The sequence below is a fragment of the Macaca thibetana genome, chromosome 16 (assembly GCF_024542745.1).
Source record: "Macaca thibetana thibetana isolate TM-01 chromosome 16, ASM2454274v1, whole genome shotgun sequence".
Classification (NCBI taxonomy): Eukaryota; Metazoa; Chordata; class Mammalia; order Primates; family Cercopithecidae; genus Macaca; species Macaca thibetana.
In genome coordinates, this window is record NC_065593.1 from 50,550,080 (window position 1) to 50,568,103 (window position 18,024).

The 18,024-nt window shown below is 40.8% G+C and overlaps 3 protein-coding genes and 1 long non-coding RNA gene across 8 annotated transcripts in view; 1 reads left to right on the top strand and 3 right to left on the bottom strand.

Moving 5' to 3' along the window:
* LOC126938621 (eukaryotic translation initiation factor 1) overlaps positions 1 to 18,024 on the top strand; it is a 1,120,764-nt gene that overhangs the window by 589,138 nt on the left and 513,602 nt on the right. The gene's annotated exons all lie outside the window — the stretch shown is intronic.
* Positions 1 to 18,024, bottom strand: part of LOC126938649 (uncharacterized) — a 165,991-nt gene that overhangs the window by 136,847 nt on the left and 11,120 nt on the right. The window lies entirely within an intron of this gene.
* Positions 7,172 to 8,381, bottom strand: LOC126938565 (keratin-associated protein 4-12-like). Of its 3 annotated transcripts, none has more exons than XM_050762916.1 (2): positions 8,142 to 8,381; positions 7,172 to 8,096 (listed from the first exon to the last, which is right to left on the bottom strand). In XM_050762916.1, the coding sequence occupies exons 1-2, from the start codon at positions 8,321 to 8,323 to the stop codon at positions 7,706 to 7,708; spliced, it is 573 nt and encodes a 190-aa protein (XP_050618873.1). In that variant the 5' UTR covers positions 8,324 to 8,381; the 3' UTR covers positions 7,172 to 7,705. The 3 variants fall into 3 exon arrangements, with proteins under 3 accessions (XP_050618873.1, XP_050618874.1, XP_050618875.1); XM_050762917.1 differs by having other exon boundaries at positions 7,172 to 8,120; positions 8,166 to 8,323; XM_050762918.1 differs by having other exon boundaries at positions 7,706 to 7,955; positions 8,046 to 8,323.
* LOC126938561 (keratin-associated protein 4-6-like) lies at positions 11,761 to 14,147 on the bottom strand. 3 transcript variants are annotated; one of them, XM_050762902.1, is made up of 3 exons: positions 13,956 to 14,147; positions 13,591 to 13,880; positions 11,761 to 11,971 (listed from the first exon to the last, which is right to left on the bottom strand). In XM_050762902.1, exons 1-3 carry the CDS (start codon positions 14,145 to 14,147, stop codon positions 11,761 to 11,763), a joined length of 693 nt encoding a protein of 230 aa, XP_050618859.1. The 3 variants fall into 3 exon arrangements, with proteins under 3 accessions (XP_050618859.1, XP_050618861.1, XP_050618860.1); XM_050762904.1 differs by lacking the exon at positions 11,761 to 11,971 and having other exon boundaries at positions 13,323 to 13,672; positions 13,727 to 13,880; XM_050762903.1 differs by lacking the exon at positions 11,761 to 11,971 and having other exon boundaries at positions 13,323 to 13,836; positions 13,897 to 14,147.

The window sequence follows — 18,024 nt, forward strand, 5'->3', positions numbered from 1 at the left end:
TGTTTTTAAGAATCATTTTATTGGAATTAGTTCATAGCTTTGAGCAGGTCGCAGCTGGGGTGCATATCCTAATTAGAATTCCCAAGAGTGGTGCCTTCATTTGAATCTGAAGTAATATCGTAAGTGATTATAACTTGGCATTGTAGTAGGAGAACCTGCTCTTGATGTTTTTACTTTTATTTGACTATTATCAGCTCTGAAGTGACCCTATAAGCTATTGAGCCAATCAAATTTAAGATGATTTGTTCAGATGTCATTGATAGCTTCACATTTTTTCTGAGGCCTTAAGAAAATGTTGCCCAGATGTTAATCACAGAGTTATGATGCCTTTTTAAACATGAGGCAGGATAAATAAGGTTAGGAAGCTGTGAAAGGAAAATAAATATCGGGTCCCCCAAATCACTAAGCTAAAGGGAAAAGGCAAGCTGGGAACTATTTCGGGCACACCTGCCTCTCACTCTACTTAAAGTCACCCCTCTGCTCACTGAGATAAATGCATATCTGATTGCCTCCTTGGGAAAGACTAACCAGAAACTCAAAAGAATGCAAGTATTTGTCTCTTTTTTTTTTGTTATTATACTTTAAGTTCCAGGGTATATGTGCATGACGTGCAGGTTTGTTACATATGTATACATGTGCCATATTGGTGTGCTGCACACATTAACTCGTCATTTATATTAGGTATATCTCCTAATGCTATCCCTGCCCCCTCCCCCTCCCCCACAACAGGCCCCGGTGTGTGATGATACCCTTCCTGTGTCCAAGTGTTCTCATTGTTCAATTCCCACCTATGAGTGAGAACATGCAGTGTTTGGTTTTTTTGTCCTTGTGATAGTTTCCTGAGAATGATGGTTTCCAGCATCATCCATGTCCCTACAAAGGACATGAACTCATCCTTTTTTATGGCTGCATAGTATTCCATGGTGTATATGTGCCACGTTTTCTTAATCCAGTCTATCATTGATGGACATTTGGGTTGGTTCCAAGTCTTTGCCATTGTGAATAGTGCTGCAATAAACATACGTGTGCATGTGTCTTTATAGCAGCATGGTTTATAATCCTTTGGGTATGTACCCAGTAATGGGATGGCTGGGTCAAGTGGTATTTCTAGTTCTAGATCCTTGAGGAATTGCTACAGTGTCTTCCACGATGGTTGAACTAGTTTACATTCCCACCAATAGTGTAAAAGTGTTCCTATTTCTCTACACCCTCTCCAGCACCTGTTGCTTCCTGACATTTTAATGATCGCCATTCTAACTGTTGTGAGATGGTATCTCATTGTGGTTTTGATTTGCATTTCTCTGATGGCCAGTGATGATGAGCATTTTTTCATGTGTCTGTTGGCTGCATAAATGTCTTCGTTTGAGAAGTCTCTGTTCATATACTTTGCCTACTTTTTGATGGGGTTGTTTATTTTTTTCTTGTAAATTTGTTTGAGTTCTTTGTAGATTCCGGATATTAGCTCCTTGTCAGATGAGTAGATTGCAAACTTTTTTTCCCATTCTGTAGGTTGCCTGTTCACTCTGATGGTAGTTTATTTTGCTGTGCAGAAACTCTTCAGTTTAATTAGATCCCATTTATCAATTTTGGCTTTTGTTGACATTGCTTTTGGTGTTTTAGACATGAAGTCCTTGCCCATGCCTATGTCCTGAATGGTATTGCCTAGGTTTTCTTCTAGGATTTTTATGGTTTTAGGTCTAACGTTTAAGTCTTTAATCCATCTTGAATTAATTTTTGTATAAGGTGTAAGGAAGGGATCCAGTTTCAGCTTTCTGCATATAGCTAGCAAGTTTTCCCAGCACCATTTATTAAAAAGGGAATCCTCTCCCCATTTCTTGTTTTTGTCAGCTTTGTCAAAGGTCAGATGGTTGTAGATGTGTGGTATTATTTCTGAGGGCTCTGTTCTGTTCCATTGGTTTATATCTCTGTTTTGGTACCAGTACCATGCTGTTCAAAACAGCCTTGTAGTATAGTTTGAGGTCAGGTAGTGTGATGCTTCCAGCTTTGTTCTTTTGGCTTAGGATTGACTTGGCAATGTGGGCTCTTTTTTGGTTCCATATGAACTTTAAAGTAGTGTTTTCCAATTCTGTGAATAAAGTCATTGGTAGCATGATGGGGATGGCATTGAATCTATAAATTACTTTGGGCAGTATGGCCATTTTCACATTATTGATTCTTCCTATCCATGAGCATGGAAAGTTCTTCCATTTGTTTGTGTCTTCTTTTATTTCATTGAGCAGTGGTTTGTAGTTCTCCTTGAAGAGGTCCTTTACATCCCTTGTAAGTTGGATTCCTAGATCTAGAAGCCCACTTCCAGCTTCAAGTTGTCCTGCCTTTGCTTTGAGTTGTCCCGCCTTTTCTGGACCAAATCCATGTTCATCTTACATATGTTGATTGATGTCTCATGTCTCCCTAAAATGTATAAAACGAAACTGTGAACTGACCACCTTACACACATGTTGTCAGGACTTCCTGAGGCAGTATCACTGGAGCGTCCTCAACCTCGGCAAAATAAACTTTCTAAATTAACTGAGACCTGTCCCAGTTTTTCAGGGTTCACATTTGGTAATCATGAAGGGATTCTGAGTGGATATGCCCCTGACCTTTGATAAATATCCTGTTGGTGCCTGGTAATAGCATGAGCTAACTTTATGATTCAAACCAATAGGACAATTTGCTGAGGTCTGGGAGCACCCACCGCAAAGAATCCCTGATCTCCCAAAATTTGGTGAAGATCTAAAGTTTATTTTGCTGTACAACTCCCCCACCTATTTTTGTTTTTGGAGTTTTATTTGCTTACTTGCCATCCTGTACAAGGAAGGCAAGATTAGCTTTTACTTCCTTTATAAGGAAGGCAAGATTTACTTTTACTTCCTTTACAAAGAAGGCAAGATTTCCTGCTTCCATGATGATGAAAGGCATGTAGCGTTTGAGCTCACTCCCAGCAGGGAAGACCAGTTTTAGTGCTTTTCCTGCTTCTACGGTGGTAGAAAGCAGTCTTCAGCCTGAGACCCATCCCTAGGTAAGTAGCTGAACTGGGGCTTTGTCTTGGCTAAAGTTTAACAACCTGCTGGTCTTAATTTCTCCTTATCATTAGAGTGCTTGGTGATCCTATTGCTGGATTTTTTGTTGGTTGTTTTGGTCTTTCTCCCATCAGACTTAACCAAGTCTACCTGACTTGGTCAAATCCAAGTGAGAATTCAAAATTATGGGTAACAAAGCCTCTCTAATTTGGCCAAAATTCCTTGCAGCTGCGAAAGAAGAAAACAAACAAAAAGAACCAAAAAAACATGCACTTGGTTTCTGTGTTTGCTTCCTGTCTTAAAAAACAAATGTTCTTTTATTTACTTTTCTTCCACCCTATACCTCTTTTCCTCTTTGCCATCTGCAGTACCAACAAATCTAGAGAAGTCTTCTAATGACTTGAACCCCCTTAAAGAATTCAGAACAAAGTTGCCACTCACCCCTTTTGGGGTGTTTTGTTTTCTTTGTGGAGTTTCAAGAGTCATGGGTAGATTCTTCTTACGTCTAAACCTCTGCTTTCCTGTATTGCATGACCTGACCTCTTTGGCTTTGACCTTGCTGTGTGTAATAGTAGATGAGAGCCACAAAGTTAAGGGGTGGCTGAGTGCAGTTTACAAAAAGTGGTCTTGGCTGTTGTTTTGTTTTCCTTCTAGGAAGTTGCTATTTAAGGATCCTAATTCTAGTTCAGAGATGCATTCTAAAGTGTCTTCTCTGTTGCTTTTTCTCCCCAAATTAAGCTCTATTCAGCTTGTCTGTATTTGCATGAGGAACTGAACTGTTATTTTCAGTGGTGACCCAGTGTGGAGTCCTGCCCACAAGCAGCACATATTGATCCACCACAGAAAACCTCTAGGCCTCAGCTCAGTTCCTCTTTTTAAGAAGAAAACTGGGAAACAAATAATCTAAGAATGAGGAGAAAACAAGGAGAATGACCCCCGTTCGAGCACTCCATAGGTTTTATGGAACCTGGTCTTTTCATAGTTTATGTAAAATGGAAGTAATCAGGTCTTTGTGCACATTTATCTTAAGAAAAAGGAGCCCATGTAAATCAGTTCAACCATTGTGGAAGACAGTATGGTGATTCCTCAAGGATCTAGAACCAGAAATACCATTTGACCCAGCAATCCCATTACTTGGTATATACCCAAAGGAATATAAGTCATTCTACTATAAAGACACATGCACTCGTATGTTTATTGCAGCACTATTTACAATAGCAAAGACATGGAAACAATCCAAATGCCCATCAACTATAGACTAGATAAAGAAAATGTGGTGCACATACAGCATGGAATATGATGTAGCCATAAAACGGAAAGAGATCATGTCCTTTGCAGGGCCATGGATTAAACTGGAAGCCATCATCCTCAGCAAACTAACACAGAAACAGAAAACCAAATACCACATGTTCTCACTCATAAATGGGAGTTGAACATTGAGAACACATGGACACAGAGAGAGGAGCAACACACATCAGGGGTTGTTGAGGGGTGGAGAATGAGGGGACGGAACTTAGAGGATGGGTCAATAGGTGCAGCAAACCACCATGGCACACATATACCTACGTAACCTGCATGTTCTGCTGCACATGTATCCCGTTTTTTTCTTTAGAAGAGAAAGAAAGAAAGAAAAAGAAAGGAAGGAAGGAAGGGAGGGAGGGAGGGAGGGAGGAAGGAAGGGCCTTATAGTCGACCTGCAAACTACAGAGTTCCTAAGTTCTCTTTTTTCTCTATTTCTTTTCTGCCTTCATTAAATATGCACTTATTTTTCTATTAAGATAAAAACCACTGTTTGGATACAACAGGTTTTTTGTTTGCAAGCTGGTGAATTTGTATTTATCTCATGGCTAAAGTTCTGAAGTAGAAGCTATAGGATTTGTGTGTGTGTGTGTGTGTGTGTGTGTGTATTGAAAGGGTCTTTATAATTTTTATAATTTTATGTTTAATTGGCAATTAAATCCATTTTAATTTCCCTCTAGCACCACCAGACTTTTTTCTCTCTGTACCTTATGATATAAATTTAGCTATTTCATTTTTCCCTGAGTTGTTTCCTTTAATATGCAAACTTAAGGCTACTTAGCTGACAACTCCCTAGGGGAGTAAAACAGGTTATTGAGAATTTGAAAGTCTAAGATAGGGGAAGAAAGCACCTTAAGAATCTATAAGAGGTACTTCTATCAACATGCCTACTACGTCTATATATTTATATGTTGTGTACACAATGTCTCACTACTGAAAATATATAAAAGAGCTCTAATTAATTGGCTTAAAAAAGCACTTGAATCAAGTACTTTATCAGGAACAAAGAAAAGATTAGTAGAATGCTTTCTAAGTTTATGTAACGTAAGTAAAATCTTTAATAAATAAGTTAGCTTTAAAATTATTGGTACAGTAATAATAGAGGTGTCTTAAGAATTTCCAGCATGCATTTTTGTTTGCATTTATTAATCAAGCCATTTCATGCTTATCCCTGTCAAATACTATAAGGTGTCAAAATTTGGCATGGGGTTACAAAACTATAATAGAATGATCTTTGATTGTGTAATCTTTAATAAATAAGACATTGATATCTGTTTAAAAAAATAGCCACATCTTGAATTTAGTCAGATTACCGTAACTTCTAATCTTGTGGCTTTTGGTGGTCTAGTCCACAGGCAGTAAGATTTGTTTTGGGGCCGGGCGCGGTGGCTCACGCCTGTAATCCTAGCACTTTGGGAGGCCGAAGCGGGCGGATCACAAGGTCAGGAGATCGAGACCACGGTGAAACCCCGTCTCTACTAAAAATACAAAAAATTAGCCGGGCGCGGTTGTGGGCGCCTGTAGTCCTAGCTACTCGGGAGGCTGAGGCAGGAGAATGGCGTGAACCCGGGAGGCGGAGCTTGCAGTGAGCCGAGATCGCGCCACTGCACTCCAGCCTGGGCGACAGAGCGAGACTCCGTCTCAAAAAAAAAAAAAAAAAAAAAAGATTTGTTTTGGGAATGAACTGTTATACTCTTTGTTTCAAAGGTAAACTATGAACTATGTTCCTCTCAAAGTTTGTTCATCCTGTGCCCCTGATTGAACAAGAACAGCTTGGAGGATAGAAGCAAGATGGAGTCAGTTAGGTCGGATCTTTTTCACTGTCTCAGTTGGGCACATGTCTTCAGAACCTCCTGAGGCTGTGTCACAGGTGTACATCCCCAACCTTGGCAAAATAAACTTTCTAAATTAACTGAGACCTGTCTCAGATTTTCGGGGTTCACAAGGCCATACCGACTTGTCCTTTGTTTGAAGCCCAGCAGGCACCTTTCACAGCAGGCTCTTTTCACTTGCACCTTTGTGCATCAGCACCTAACTCTTTTGCAAGATAAGGAGCCCTGCAGAATACCAGCAGACCACCAGAGGGTTACAAGTCCCTGATACCTAGTACAGCCTGGAAAGAGAGCAAAAGCCTGATGTAGCTTCCCCAATCTCCAGCCAATTTGCACCAAAAGCCCAAGAAACTCTTAACTACAAGTTCCTTCCTGGGGTGGGGTGTGTGGGAGGGTGGGCAGGGACTTCTCTGGGGTCCTGCATGCACAGCTAGGCTCGAGGTTCAGCTTATAGTAACCTTTGCCTCATTTTAACAGTAAAAACAGCCACAACAAGAAAAACACCCCTAGGTGGAGATTTTATATGCTAATCATCCATGCGATCGGTGTTAGACCATGTGGATACTGAGCACATGTGCCAACCGCAGGTCTGCTTTTGCATACTTGACCTCACCAGTATTTTATGATTATATATGTATAGCTCTCATGAAAGGAATTCCTCTTACAGCACTAGATGCTGTCTCTCCCACTGAGAAGCCCACTCTGTCTTTCAGACAGATACCAGGTTACTGTGATATCCTAAGTTCTAAAATCGTGGATGAACTTATAAACAGCAATACTGGGGGCTTTACCTATCCGAAAGCATTCCATTTATCAAATTGAAACAGTGAAAAGCTTCTATTTTATTTTAGTTGATCTGTGACATTGGAGCAGTTTGGCACTATGAGTTCACACCTGAAGTCTTACTTTGGAATCATGCTTTGAGAATCCCCTTCTACTGCATTCCCACCTCACCCCCATGAATCAGAAAACTCAGTGAAAGTAATCACAAAAAATACAAAAAACAATAATAAAAGATTTCTACATGAAAAGTTTAATAAAATATATTTTGTGAACACAATAAAGAACTAATAAAATAGAAAAATGCTGGCAAACGTGATCAAACAGAAAGGCAAAGAGAGAGCAGGGAGAAAGCAGGAGAGCATGGGAGGCGGAGCCTCCTACCTTTGCAAGAGGAAAGAATGACTGAATGGCTGACAGACAAATAATATGTTTGATAGGGAGATAATGTCTACCTCATTGGGAAGGATACTCTATCGGCTCAAAATGATTTAAAAAATGAGGAATTTAGAGGATTGGAATAATTTCTTAGCTAGTGAATTACAAATTAATTCACATTTGGTGCCATGACTGGAAGAAAAAGAAAGCAAGGGAGGGAGTTTACAATGAACCAGAATGTTCTCACAGAGTCAGCGGGATGGTGATGGGCTCATTGGAAACAACCCTGCTGAATGACATCAACCCCACTCCATGTGTCCTCATAGCCACACAGAAGAAGGGTCTACATCTGTGGGCCAGCGGTGAAGGGGGAAGTGAGCCAGGGCAAGGGGCTCAGCAGCAAGAGGAGGCGCAGCACAAGGGGCGGGGGCAGGTGGAGATGACACAGGTTGGGCGATAGCAAGTGGTGTGGCAGGAGACTCGGCCACAGACTGGACGCAGGCAGCAGCAGGGGCGGCAGCAGCTGGATTCACAGCAAGAGGGGCGGCAGCAGCTGGAGATGCAGCAGCTGGGGCGGCAGCAGGTGGGCTGGCAGCACACAGACTGGCAGCACTGGGGCCTGCAGCAGCTGGACACACAGCAGCTGGGGCGGCAGCAGGTGGTCCTGCAGCAGGTGGTCTGACAGCAGCTGGGGCGGCAGCAGGTGGGCTGGCAGCACACAGACTGGCAGCACTGGGGCCTGCAGCAGCTGGACACACAGCAGCTGGGGCGGCAGCAGGTGGTCCTGCAGCAGGTGGTCTGACAGCAGCTGGGGCGGCAGCAGGTGGGCTGGCAGCACACAGACTGGCAGCACTGGGGCCTGCAGCAGCTGGACACACAGCAGCTGGGGCGGCAGCAGGTGGTCCTGCAGCAGGTGGTCTGACAGCAGCTGGGTCTGCAGCAGGACTCCTGGCAGAGGTCTTGGCCACAGCCCTGGTCAGAGCACACAGAGCCACAACAGGAGTTGACCATGGTGTCAGAGGGTGAAGGATCTACTTGGGTTTCCAGGAGAGTGAAGTTCTTGTGTTTGGAAGTCTCCTGGGTCCATATCCCCTTTATACCCTCCTGAAGGCCCATTGCCACCACGTCATTATTTCCTTGTTATTATTTACCTGCTGGAAAAATTCATCATGTAATTACATAATTGTGTGTGTCTAGTTAAATACTCCAAAACTGAGAAAATAACCCATTTCCTTTTCCTGCTGTGCTCCTGCGTTTTCTTTGGAAATGCTCGTCATATTTCTTCCTTAGTGAGGGGTCACCTTTGTCCCTGGTCTATGCTGTGTCTTTTACAAAACATCTTTTACTGGTCACAGGACTTTCTGACATTTTGTTTTTAATTGTGACTCTCCCTCCTACCTGTCGATTGCTGTCTGCAAATCATGGGGGACGATTTTTATAATGTGAATGTATCTTGTGTTGTCCAAGAATGTCCTGGTCAGGTGAAATGTTGGAAAGGGATTAGAAGGTAGGACTCATCTGGGGAAGGAAGTCCCATCTGTAATGAAGATGACTCTGATCCCGTGTGTGCATCTTGGATGGTGGGGTAGATGGTCAGATTCCAACAAGTTCTAAATTCTTTGTCAGATCTTATTCCACAGCCTCCAGCGAAAGTACTTACCCATGACTCACTGCCTTTAAAGGGTAAAAACACATTTTGCTGTATGTCTTACAGTATAGGCATTAAGAGTAGGAAGTTTTTATTTACCTTTTCTTTTTGTTTTTTTTTTTGTTTGTTTGTTTGTTTGTTTTTGACAGAGTCTCACTCTGGAGTATAGTGGCATGATTTTGGCTCACTGCAACCTCCACCTCCTGGGTTCAAGCGATTCTTCTGCCTCAGCCTTCCTAGTAACTGGGACTACAGGTGTGCGCCACCACACCCAGCTGACTTTTGTACTCTTAGTAGAGACAGGATTTCACCATGTTGGCCAAGATGGTCTGGATCTTTTGACCTTGTGATCCGCCCGCCTTGGCCTCCCAAAGTGTTGGGATTGCAGGCGTGAGCCACCGTGCCCAGCCTGATTAATCTTTGATCATCAAAATTGCATGATGGGTTTTTCATTTACAAAAGCATTTGTTATATATAAAGAATATTTAGAATTATTAAGGCTTCAATAACATGCATCCAAGATGTTCTACTGGGTACTCTGGGTGTAGAACAGACAAACCCTCACCTTTTTCTTGCAGGTACTTGCATAAGACACTTAGATAGGAAACAGAGTTCAGCAGAAATGAGAAGAATTACAATTATTTTCATTAAATAACTAAAATAAAAAATGTATAGTATGTGGATAAGTTCCATACACCCTCAGGGTATGTATATTACTTGTGAAGTATTGATTACGTAGGAGGCATTGTATCAAATATCTTATATCTGTTTCATTTTCGCGCTTGAATACGACCTTATGAACTAGTTTATATTCTTATTAGTCTTTTAGGGGGATAGTCAAAAGAAGCATTAAAAAGTTAAAGCAAACAAACAGAAAACTTGTCCAAGATTAAAGAGAAAGCCTAGTATGTCTTAGTGTAGCCAAGACAGCGGTAAAGAATAAAATTTGCTAAGCTTGCAGAAACTGTTTTATCTTTGGAACGTTTCATCTTTTTTATCCACTCTGCACACTCCTACTCATGTGTCAAGACCCAGTTAAAATATTTCCTCCTCAATAATATCTTTCTTGATAAGCTAACCCATTCATGTATCACTATTTCCTGCCTTGTGCTCATAATTTGATACATTCTACTGTATCATAGTCATTTACTCCTGTCATTCCACCATGTGCAATGCAAATACCCTGAAGCCATGGGCTATGGCATTTATTCTTATTACTATGATACTCAGCACAGAGAACACTGGTGGTAAATATTTGTTGAGTGAATGAAGGCTTTTTGATGACATAGAGTCATATAAGGTCCTTTAAAAATGTACATATCTTTTGACTTCTGGATAAAAGAGAGGAAAGCATTCCAAACAAAGAGATCATAGTTTCATTTCAGGAAGACTAAACTCATTTATGTGGTAGGTAACATGTCACCTGATAAACAACCTATGTGGAAAGTTGTGGAAGTTAACAGTCAATTTGTAGAATGAGACTTGTTTATAGATAACCAGGACTACAGTGTTTAACATGCATGCCTATATTCACACAGTAAAAAGACAGGAAGGTGGTAAACACCAAATGGTAGGACTGATTCTCCTTTACCTCCTGACTTCCTCGTTTTACTCTTATTAATTGAAATAACTATTATTTCCAGTTTGATATCAGCCAGCCAAAAATATTTGCTGATCATCTGTTGTCTTAGCTTAAATTCTACCCAATGCCAACCTTGAGAAAAAGACTTGAGTGCACATAATTTATCTGGGGGATGATCCCAGGAAGCACAAGTGAGGAAATGGTGAAAGTAAGACAGGAAAGATAGAAAATCCCAAGAATGTTTGTGTTAATGGTAGGGCCCCCACTGTGGGCAGCTGGGGACAAACACCGGGGAAAGGCCTGAAGCTGGAGGCACTTGGCCACCATGATTGCACACCTACAAAATCCTGGAGAGTCAGCTGGGTATTAGTATTAATCATGAGATCAGATAAAATACAAACTTATACTAACTTGTAGACTTTTTATACACTAGCAATAATTCTTTCTAAAATTTAATGGAGAGAAATCACACACTGGGGCCTATTGTGGAGTGTGGATGTGGGGGAGGGATAGTATTTGGAGAAATACCTAACGTAAATGACGAGTTAATGGGTGCAGCACACCAACATGGCACATGTATACATATGTAACCAACCTGCACGTTGTGCACATGTACCCTAGAACTTAAAGTATAATAAAAAAAAAGAAAAATGTGCTCACAATTCTCAAGAGTAAATAGAAAATTATGTAAATAAATCTGCCAAGCCTATATGAAGGAAAGTGTTAACATTTCCTGAAAGATATAAAATAATGTTTGAATAAATGTCAGAACAAGTGAGGTGCAACCAAAGCCAGGTTTTCAAATAAATACATACATGTGTTACACATGCATTTAATGAGGTTGTATCTCAATTTGTAACATTAGGTATTGAATGGAACCAGCAAAGACCATGATGGGAAACTTACTTTTGGTCACATTCTTTCGTATCGTCTAAATGTTTAAAGAGCATATATTTGTGTGTAAATGATACAAAAATCCTTAGAAAATAATAAATATGATTTATAAAAATTCATAATTTTTTCTACAGATTCTGTTAAGTATATTTTCTGCTCTTTTGTTTACATTCTTATTTCTTTCATGAACTAAAATATTAAAAGTACATTTCAGTCAGTCATCTGAGCTCTCAAATTAGCTATCATGAATTTCACATTGTTCTGGGGGACAGGCTGCGTTCCCCAGGAAGCAGACACTGAGATGGAGAGCAACATGCAGGAGGTTTATTGAAGCATGTTCTTGGGATTAACACTGGGGAGAGGAGGGGAGGGAAGGGGAGGGAAAGGGAGGAGAGGAGAGGGGAGGGGAGGGGAGGGGAGGCAAGGGGAAAGGGAGGGAAAGGGAAAGGGTAGGGGAAAGGAAAGGGAAAGGGAAGGGAAGGAAAGGGAAAGGAACGGATGCGAAGGGAAGGGAAGGGAAGGGAAAGGAAATGGAGAGAAAGATCAGTGTTGACACTAAGATAAATGAAACCGCAGGGCAATCTCAGTGGAAGTCTCAGACGAACCTACAGGGAGTTCTGGAGATGAGATGACCCACTAAAGGCACCCCTAGTTGGGGAGAAATGCGAGTCTTTATAGTTCCATCCTAAAAACTGGGCATGACTTTGGACGAAAAGAAACAAAAATCAGTCTCCAGCATACCTATGAGTTTTCACCAGGTGTGCTTCCTTCATTTCCATCACCTGCCTGGCCCTGAAGGTGGTCCCCTCTACATGGCAGCATGAACTCCCCACTGAAACTCTGCCAGTCAGAATGAAGCACATCCACTGTGTTTGTGTTGAGGTTTCATTGCACATGACTCAGTAAAAAATACATGGACTATGCTAAATCACCTATTAGCTGCTTTTACTGGCAAAAAGAAGAAGAAGAAGGAGAAGGAGAAGAAGAAGAAATTGAAAGACAGTCTTTTAAAAGATCACAGCTCTCTTCACAATAGTAAAGACATGGAATCAGTCTAGGTGCCCATCAATAGTGCATTGGATAAAGAACATGTGACATCTTCACACCATGGAATACTACACAGCCATAAAAAAGAATGAAATTATGTCCTTTGCAGCAACATGGAGGTGGCTGGAGGACTTATCTTAAGCAAATTATTCCAGGAACAGAAAACCAATATTGCATGTTCTCACTTACAAATGGAAGCTAAACATTGGGTACACATGGACACAAAGATGAGAACAATTGGGGACTCCAAAAGAGGGGAGAGAGGGAGAAAGAAAGGGCTAAAAATGACCCATTGCTCACTACCTGGTGACAGAATCATTTGTACCCCAAACCTCAGCATCACACAACATGTAACAAATATGAATATGTACTCTTTGATTCTAAAATAAAAGTTGAAATTGTTTTTTAAAAGAGAATGAATTGTGTTCAATCTTTCCAGAACGTTTCCCCTGTTGTTACATTCATGGATATTTCATGACTTCAGCTTCACTCTTTTTGTCTAAAGACTACAAAATGACTAACTGATTTGACTAAACCTGAAAAGACTTTTCTAGAAAAAAACTAGGCAGTGATCGATGTCAGTTGACCTCTGTTGGAAGTTTGACTAATCTGTGCTGTCTGCCCTACAGGAGTAGTTAAATGTAATCACCCAGAACCCAAATATAAACCCCTTTTTAAAAAGAGAATAACAGCCATATTCAGTTTTCGATGCCAATAAAATAGAGGTTTATTTTGGTATATGGAAATAACAAGGTGCAAAAAGGTTTGCGAAAGACTTTAAGAGAGAGACTTCACTGGACTTCAAGGTCGGAGGCATTAAGATCTGTGGCCCTACAAATGATGGAGGCAGTCTTCAAATTCCTTAGGCACGATGAATAAATGTCCTGAAGTCAAAGAGGTAGGGGGATGTTGGAGGGCAATTTGTCAATTTATTAGGAGATTGTCAATGAATTCATTTGGAAGGCAGGGAGTCTGGACAAAAGGTAGAATGAAAATACAGAATTTCTAAGGATGAGGCTTGCTTATGGGACACATGTTTGAAAAGAGAGCCCTCATCTGTAGGAAAGGAGGTAATAAGGAACTGGTGTGTTCATGGCAGAGCTTTAGCAGCAAGAGGAGGCACAACACAAGGGGCGGGGGCAGGTGGAGATGACACAGGTTGGGCGATAGCAAGTGGTGTGGCAGGAGACTCGGCCACAGACTGGACGCAGGCAGCAGCAGGGGCGGCAGCAGCTGGATTCACAGCAGCTGGGGCGGCAGCAGCTGGAGATGCAGCAGCTGGGGCGACAGCAGGTGGGCTGGCAGCACACAGACTGGCAGCACTGGGGTCTGCAGCAGCTGGACACACAGCAGCTGGGGCGGCAGCAAGTGGTCCTGCAGCAGGTGGGCTGGCAGCACACAGACTGGCAGCACTGGGGCCTGCAGCAGCTGGACACACAGCAGCTGGGGCGGCAGCAGCTGGAGATGCAGCAGCTGGGGCGGCAGCAGGTGGGCTGGCAGCACACAGACTGGCAGCACTGGGGTCTGCAGCAGCTGGACACGCAGCAGCTGGGGCGGCAGCAGGTGGTCCTGCAGCAGGTGGTCTGGCAGCAGCTGGGGCGGCAGCAGGTCTCCAGTCCACAGCCCTGGTCAGAGCAGACGGAACCACAACAGGAGCTGACCATGGTGTCAGAGGGTGGAGGTTCTCGGTGGGTTTCTAGGAGAGTGAGTTTTCTGAGTTTGATCTCTCCTTGCTCTCTCTTTTGCTTTTTATACCCTGCTGAGAGCTACTATGACCATGTGAATAATCTTGTGGTTTGCACATTACTAATAGAGAATCAGCTCTTTTTCAGTAAATTAGATAGTTGTGCTTATCTGGTAAATATTTCTATAAATAGAAAAGGCACCATTTCCTTTTCCTGTTGTATTCTGAGCTATCCAATTTGGTTAAGCCAAGTGAATCAGCTCTCATTCTCCTTCCTTCATCTGATGTGTCTTCTGATGTGTAGACCCATTACATGACATTGTTTGATTGGATTCCATAAGTGTTAATTCTTTATTTATTTGACTCCTGGATAATAAGTTGAGAATAGATTTTATGATGACTAAATCTCCTCTGCTCTCAAAGAGGTTAAAAATAAATCACATAGAATGTGGGCAGGAAAATGGGATGAAAGATTTATGGGGTGATGGGAGGTAACTTTTGTATAATGAGGAACACTGTGATTCCTTTGAATTTTGTGACTAGTCAGTGAGATGGAAAAGATCCCACTGAGATTCCTGTCTGTTTCATGTTATTGAATCTATTCAGCTTGAAACAGATATACTGCAATGATTCATTGCTTTTAAAAGTAAAAACACGTCAGCATGATGGGTCCCTTTATAAATTATTATTGGCATGTTCTTCAAAGATGTGGATCATAGGGAACATTTCTGTTCTATTTTGTTGGTAAGTCAAGATACCCAATGAATATGTTTAACTGAAGTGTTATTGAAAGTATATTTTCTCGTACTCAAAAGCTGTTTTCTCTCACAATGTATGTTGGAGATATTTTGCCTGATACACGGAGAAATGAAATCAAGCTTTAATTTCTGTCCTACAGATGCTTAAACAAGACAAATAAGAAACATGTATAGGAAAGGGTTTAGCAACGATTTAGAGAATTGTGTGATTAGTGAACAAAATAACAATTACGTATTTAATCTGTGCACTCCCAGTGAAAGATGAAACAATACTAATAGTTCTAATTTGTTGAGTGCTTACTACGTGTCAGGAATTTTCTGAGTCCTCTATAATTGTTATCTTGCTTATACTTCACAAGGATTCTATGATGTAGACACACTTTTTCTGAATTCTTTACCTCCAAGGTACTTGAGGCCCAGATAGATTGAAGTCACACGGTCTATAATAGGGAAAGTGCGTCTCTCCTAGAGTGTTCAAGGAACATTTTGCACATGCACATTTTGCAATTAAATCCCTGCTGGTATTTAAAAACAATTATTTATAATTAAAAAGACGCATGGTATGTTCTCACTCCTAAGTGGGAGTTGAACAATGAGAGCACATGGACACAGGGAAGGGAACATCACACACCGGAACCTGTCAGGGGGTGGGGGACAAAGGTAGGGAGAGCATTAGGACAAATACCTAATGCATGCAGGGCTTAAAACCTAGATGACGGATTGATAGGTGCGGCATACCATCATGGCACATGTATAACTATGTAACAAACCTGCACATTCTGCACATGTATTCCAGAACTTAAAGTAAAATTTAAAAAAAAAAGATGCATGATAAGAAACCATCATAAACAAGGTAAAAACACAAATGAGTAAATAATAAAAACAGACTCACAATATATATCACAGAAAAAGGGTTAATAATATATAAAAGACTTCTGAGACCGGACACGGTGGCTCACACCTGTAATCCCAGCACTCTGGGATGCCAAGGTGGGCGGATTACTTGAGTTTAAGAGTTTGAGACCAACTTGGTTAACTTGGTCAAACCCCATCTCTACAAAAAAAAAAAAAAAAAAAAAAAAAAAAGAAGAAAAAAAATTGGCGAGGTGGCATGCATCTGTGGTCCCAGCTACTCAGGAAGCTGAGGTGGGAAGATTGCTTGGGTCCAGGAGGTGGAGGTTGCAGTGAGCCAAAATTGCACCACTGCCCTCCAGTGTGGATGACAGAAGAAGAAGAAGGAAAAAAGACTTCTGAAAATAGATAGAAAACAGACCAACAGCCTAATGGGAAAATAAAATGCAAATATTTCACCACCATATAAATATACTCAATCTCATGCATTATAAGAGAAATGAGATAATATGGTATGACACTTCTCACCTGTTAGATTGTCAAAAATGCAAAATCTGACAGCATTCTCTGGAAGTGAGATGATGTGAAAATAGGCATGCTCGCATTTTTCTTGTGAAGGTTTGGCAATAACTAGCAGACTTATTCTTTGACTCAGCTATCCCAATTCCATAAAATATCTCAAAGATACTCAGGTAAATATATGAAAGATGTTGCACAAGATGATTCATAACAGTTCTATTTGGGAAAACAACTAAAACCTACAACAATACTGGATACAACCCGGGTGTCCTTCAATAGGGTACTGGTGAATAAACTGTGATGCCTTCCCATGGTGGAGTACTATGCAGCTGTCAAAAGGAATAAGGAGTGTCTCTATAGGCTGCTATAAATTAATTGCCAGTAGATATTGTTAAGAGACAATAAAGCAGTGGAGAAAAATGTGTACAATTGTTCTACAACAATATGTTTTAAAAATCCAGGATATAAATATTGAAAGCATATTTGCTTACACTTTAAAAAATGACAGAAGAATAGAGAGAGAGGAGACGAGAAAACAGGAAAGAGGGACTTCTGTCAAAACATCAAACTGTGCATTTTAAGTATATGTCAATTGTAACTTAATGTAGCTGAAAAACAAAGAAAAAAATAATGGAAGAATCAACCATATTTTGTTTTGTTGTTGTTGTTGTTGTTTGAGACGGAGTCTCACTTTGTCACCCAGGCTGGAGTGCAGTGGTGTGATCTCGGCTCACTGCAACCTCCACCTCCCGTGTTCAAGCAATTCTCCACCTCAGCCTCCTGTGTAACTGGATTACAGGCGCCCACTACCACGCTTGGTTAATTTTTGTATTTTTAATAGAGATGGGGTTTCACCATCTTGGCCAGCCTGGTCTTGAACACCTGACTTTGTGATCCACCTACCTCAGCCTCGCAAAGTGTTGGGATTACAGGCACGAGCCACCACACACGGCCTCTATTTGTTTTTTAAAAGTTGACCCATAGAGGATGGAGGGAATAGAACAGAGAAGATAGAAACAGACACTAGATTATTTTTGAATGTATCTTTTACTGTAGCTTTGACTTTGCACCCATGTAAATATTTCACATATTTATAAAAATATTAAATTTAAAAAATCTCTCAAAATCACTAAAACCACCACAGCAACAATGGAATCTAACTGTATGTCCTGGCATAACTTCAGAGAAATTAACTATCCCAAGGCCAAAATGTTTTTTTCAAAAACCTGTTAAGTTTGTTTGCAATAACTATACTGTTGTTATTAGTATTGGCAATATTATTCCAAGATTGTTGTGCAAGCATTATGTAATAAAGAAAATGAGTAATTACACCAAGGAACTATTATTTTTGGCAAGGAAGAAGAGAGATTTGGGGAAAAGATATGAGGTTAAGTAAAATCCTGTAATTATCAGTAGAAACGCTGATATACTTTATTTTTTAAGTAATATTTTCTGGTTGGGGACACTGAAAAAGTTGAGAGAAAATAATCAATTTAGTAATACTCATCATTTTTACATTTCAGTCTTTGGTCCCAAATGCCATGTTCACTACAAGGGAACGGGGGTTCCTTGGAGAAATGGCTGAATATAAGTGTGGGTAAGGAAATACACAAATGAACCTGGAATATCTTATTATATACAAAACAAACAAATCTACTAGATTCACATCAAAAGTAGCCAGAGACCAACTTGAAGTTTGTTATTTGAGCACCAATGGGGATATGAACT

Coding starts and splice junctions, on each gene's coding strand:
- LOC126938561 (XM_050762902.1), bottom strand. CDS start 14,147: ATGGTCAGCTCCTGTTGTGGTTCCGTCTGCTCTGACCAGGGCTGTGGA. Junction 13,881..13,955: donor CCACCTGCTGCCGCCCCAGC/TGCTGCATCTCC, acceptor TGCCAGTCTGTG/TGCTGCCAGCCCACCTGCTG. Junction 11,972..13,590: donor TGTTGTGCCTCCTCTTGCTG/CTAAAGCTCTGC, acceptor CTGATCTTTCTC/TCCATTTCCTTTCCCTTCCC.
- LOC126938565 (XM_050762916.1), bottom strand. CDS start 8,323: ATGGTCAACTCCTGTTGTGGCTCTGTGTGCTCTGACCAGGGCTGTGGC. Junction 8,097..8,141: donor TGCCAGTCTGTGTGCTGCCA/GCCCACCTGCTG, acceptor CACCTGCTGCAG/GACCACCTGCTGCCGCCCCA.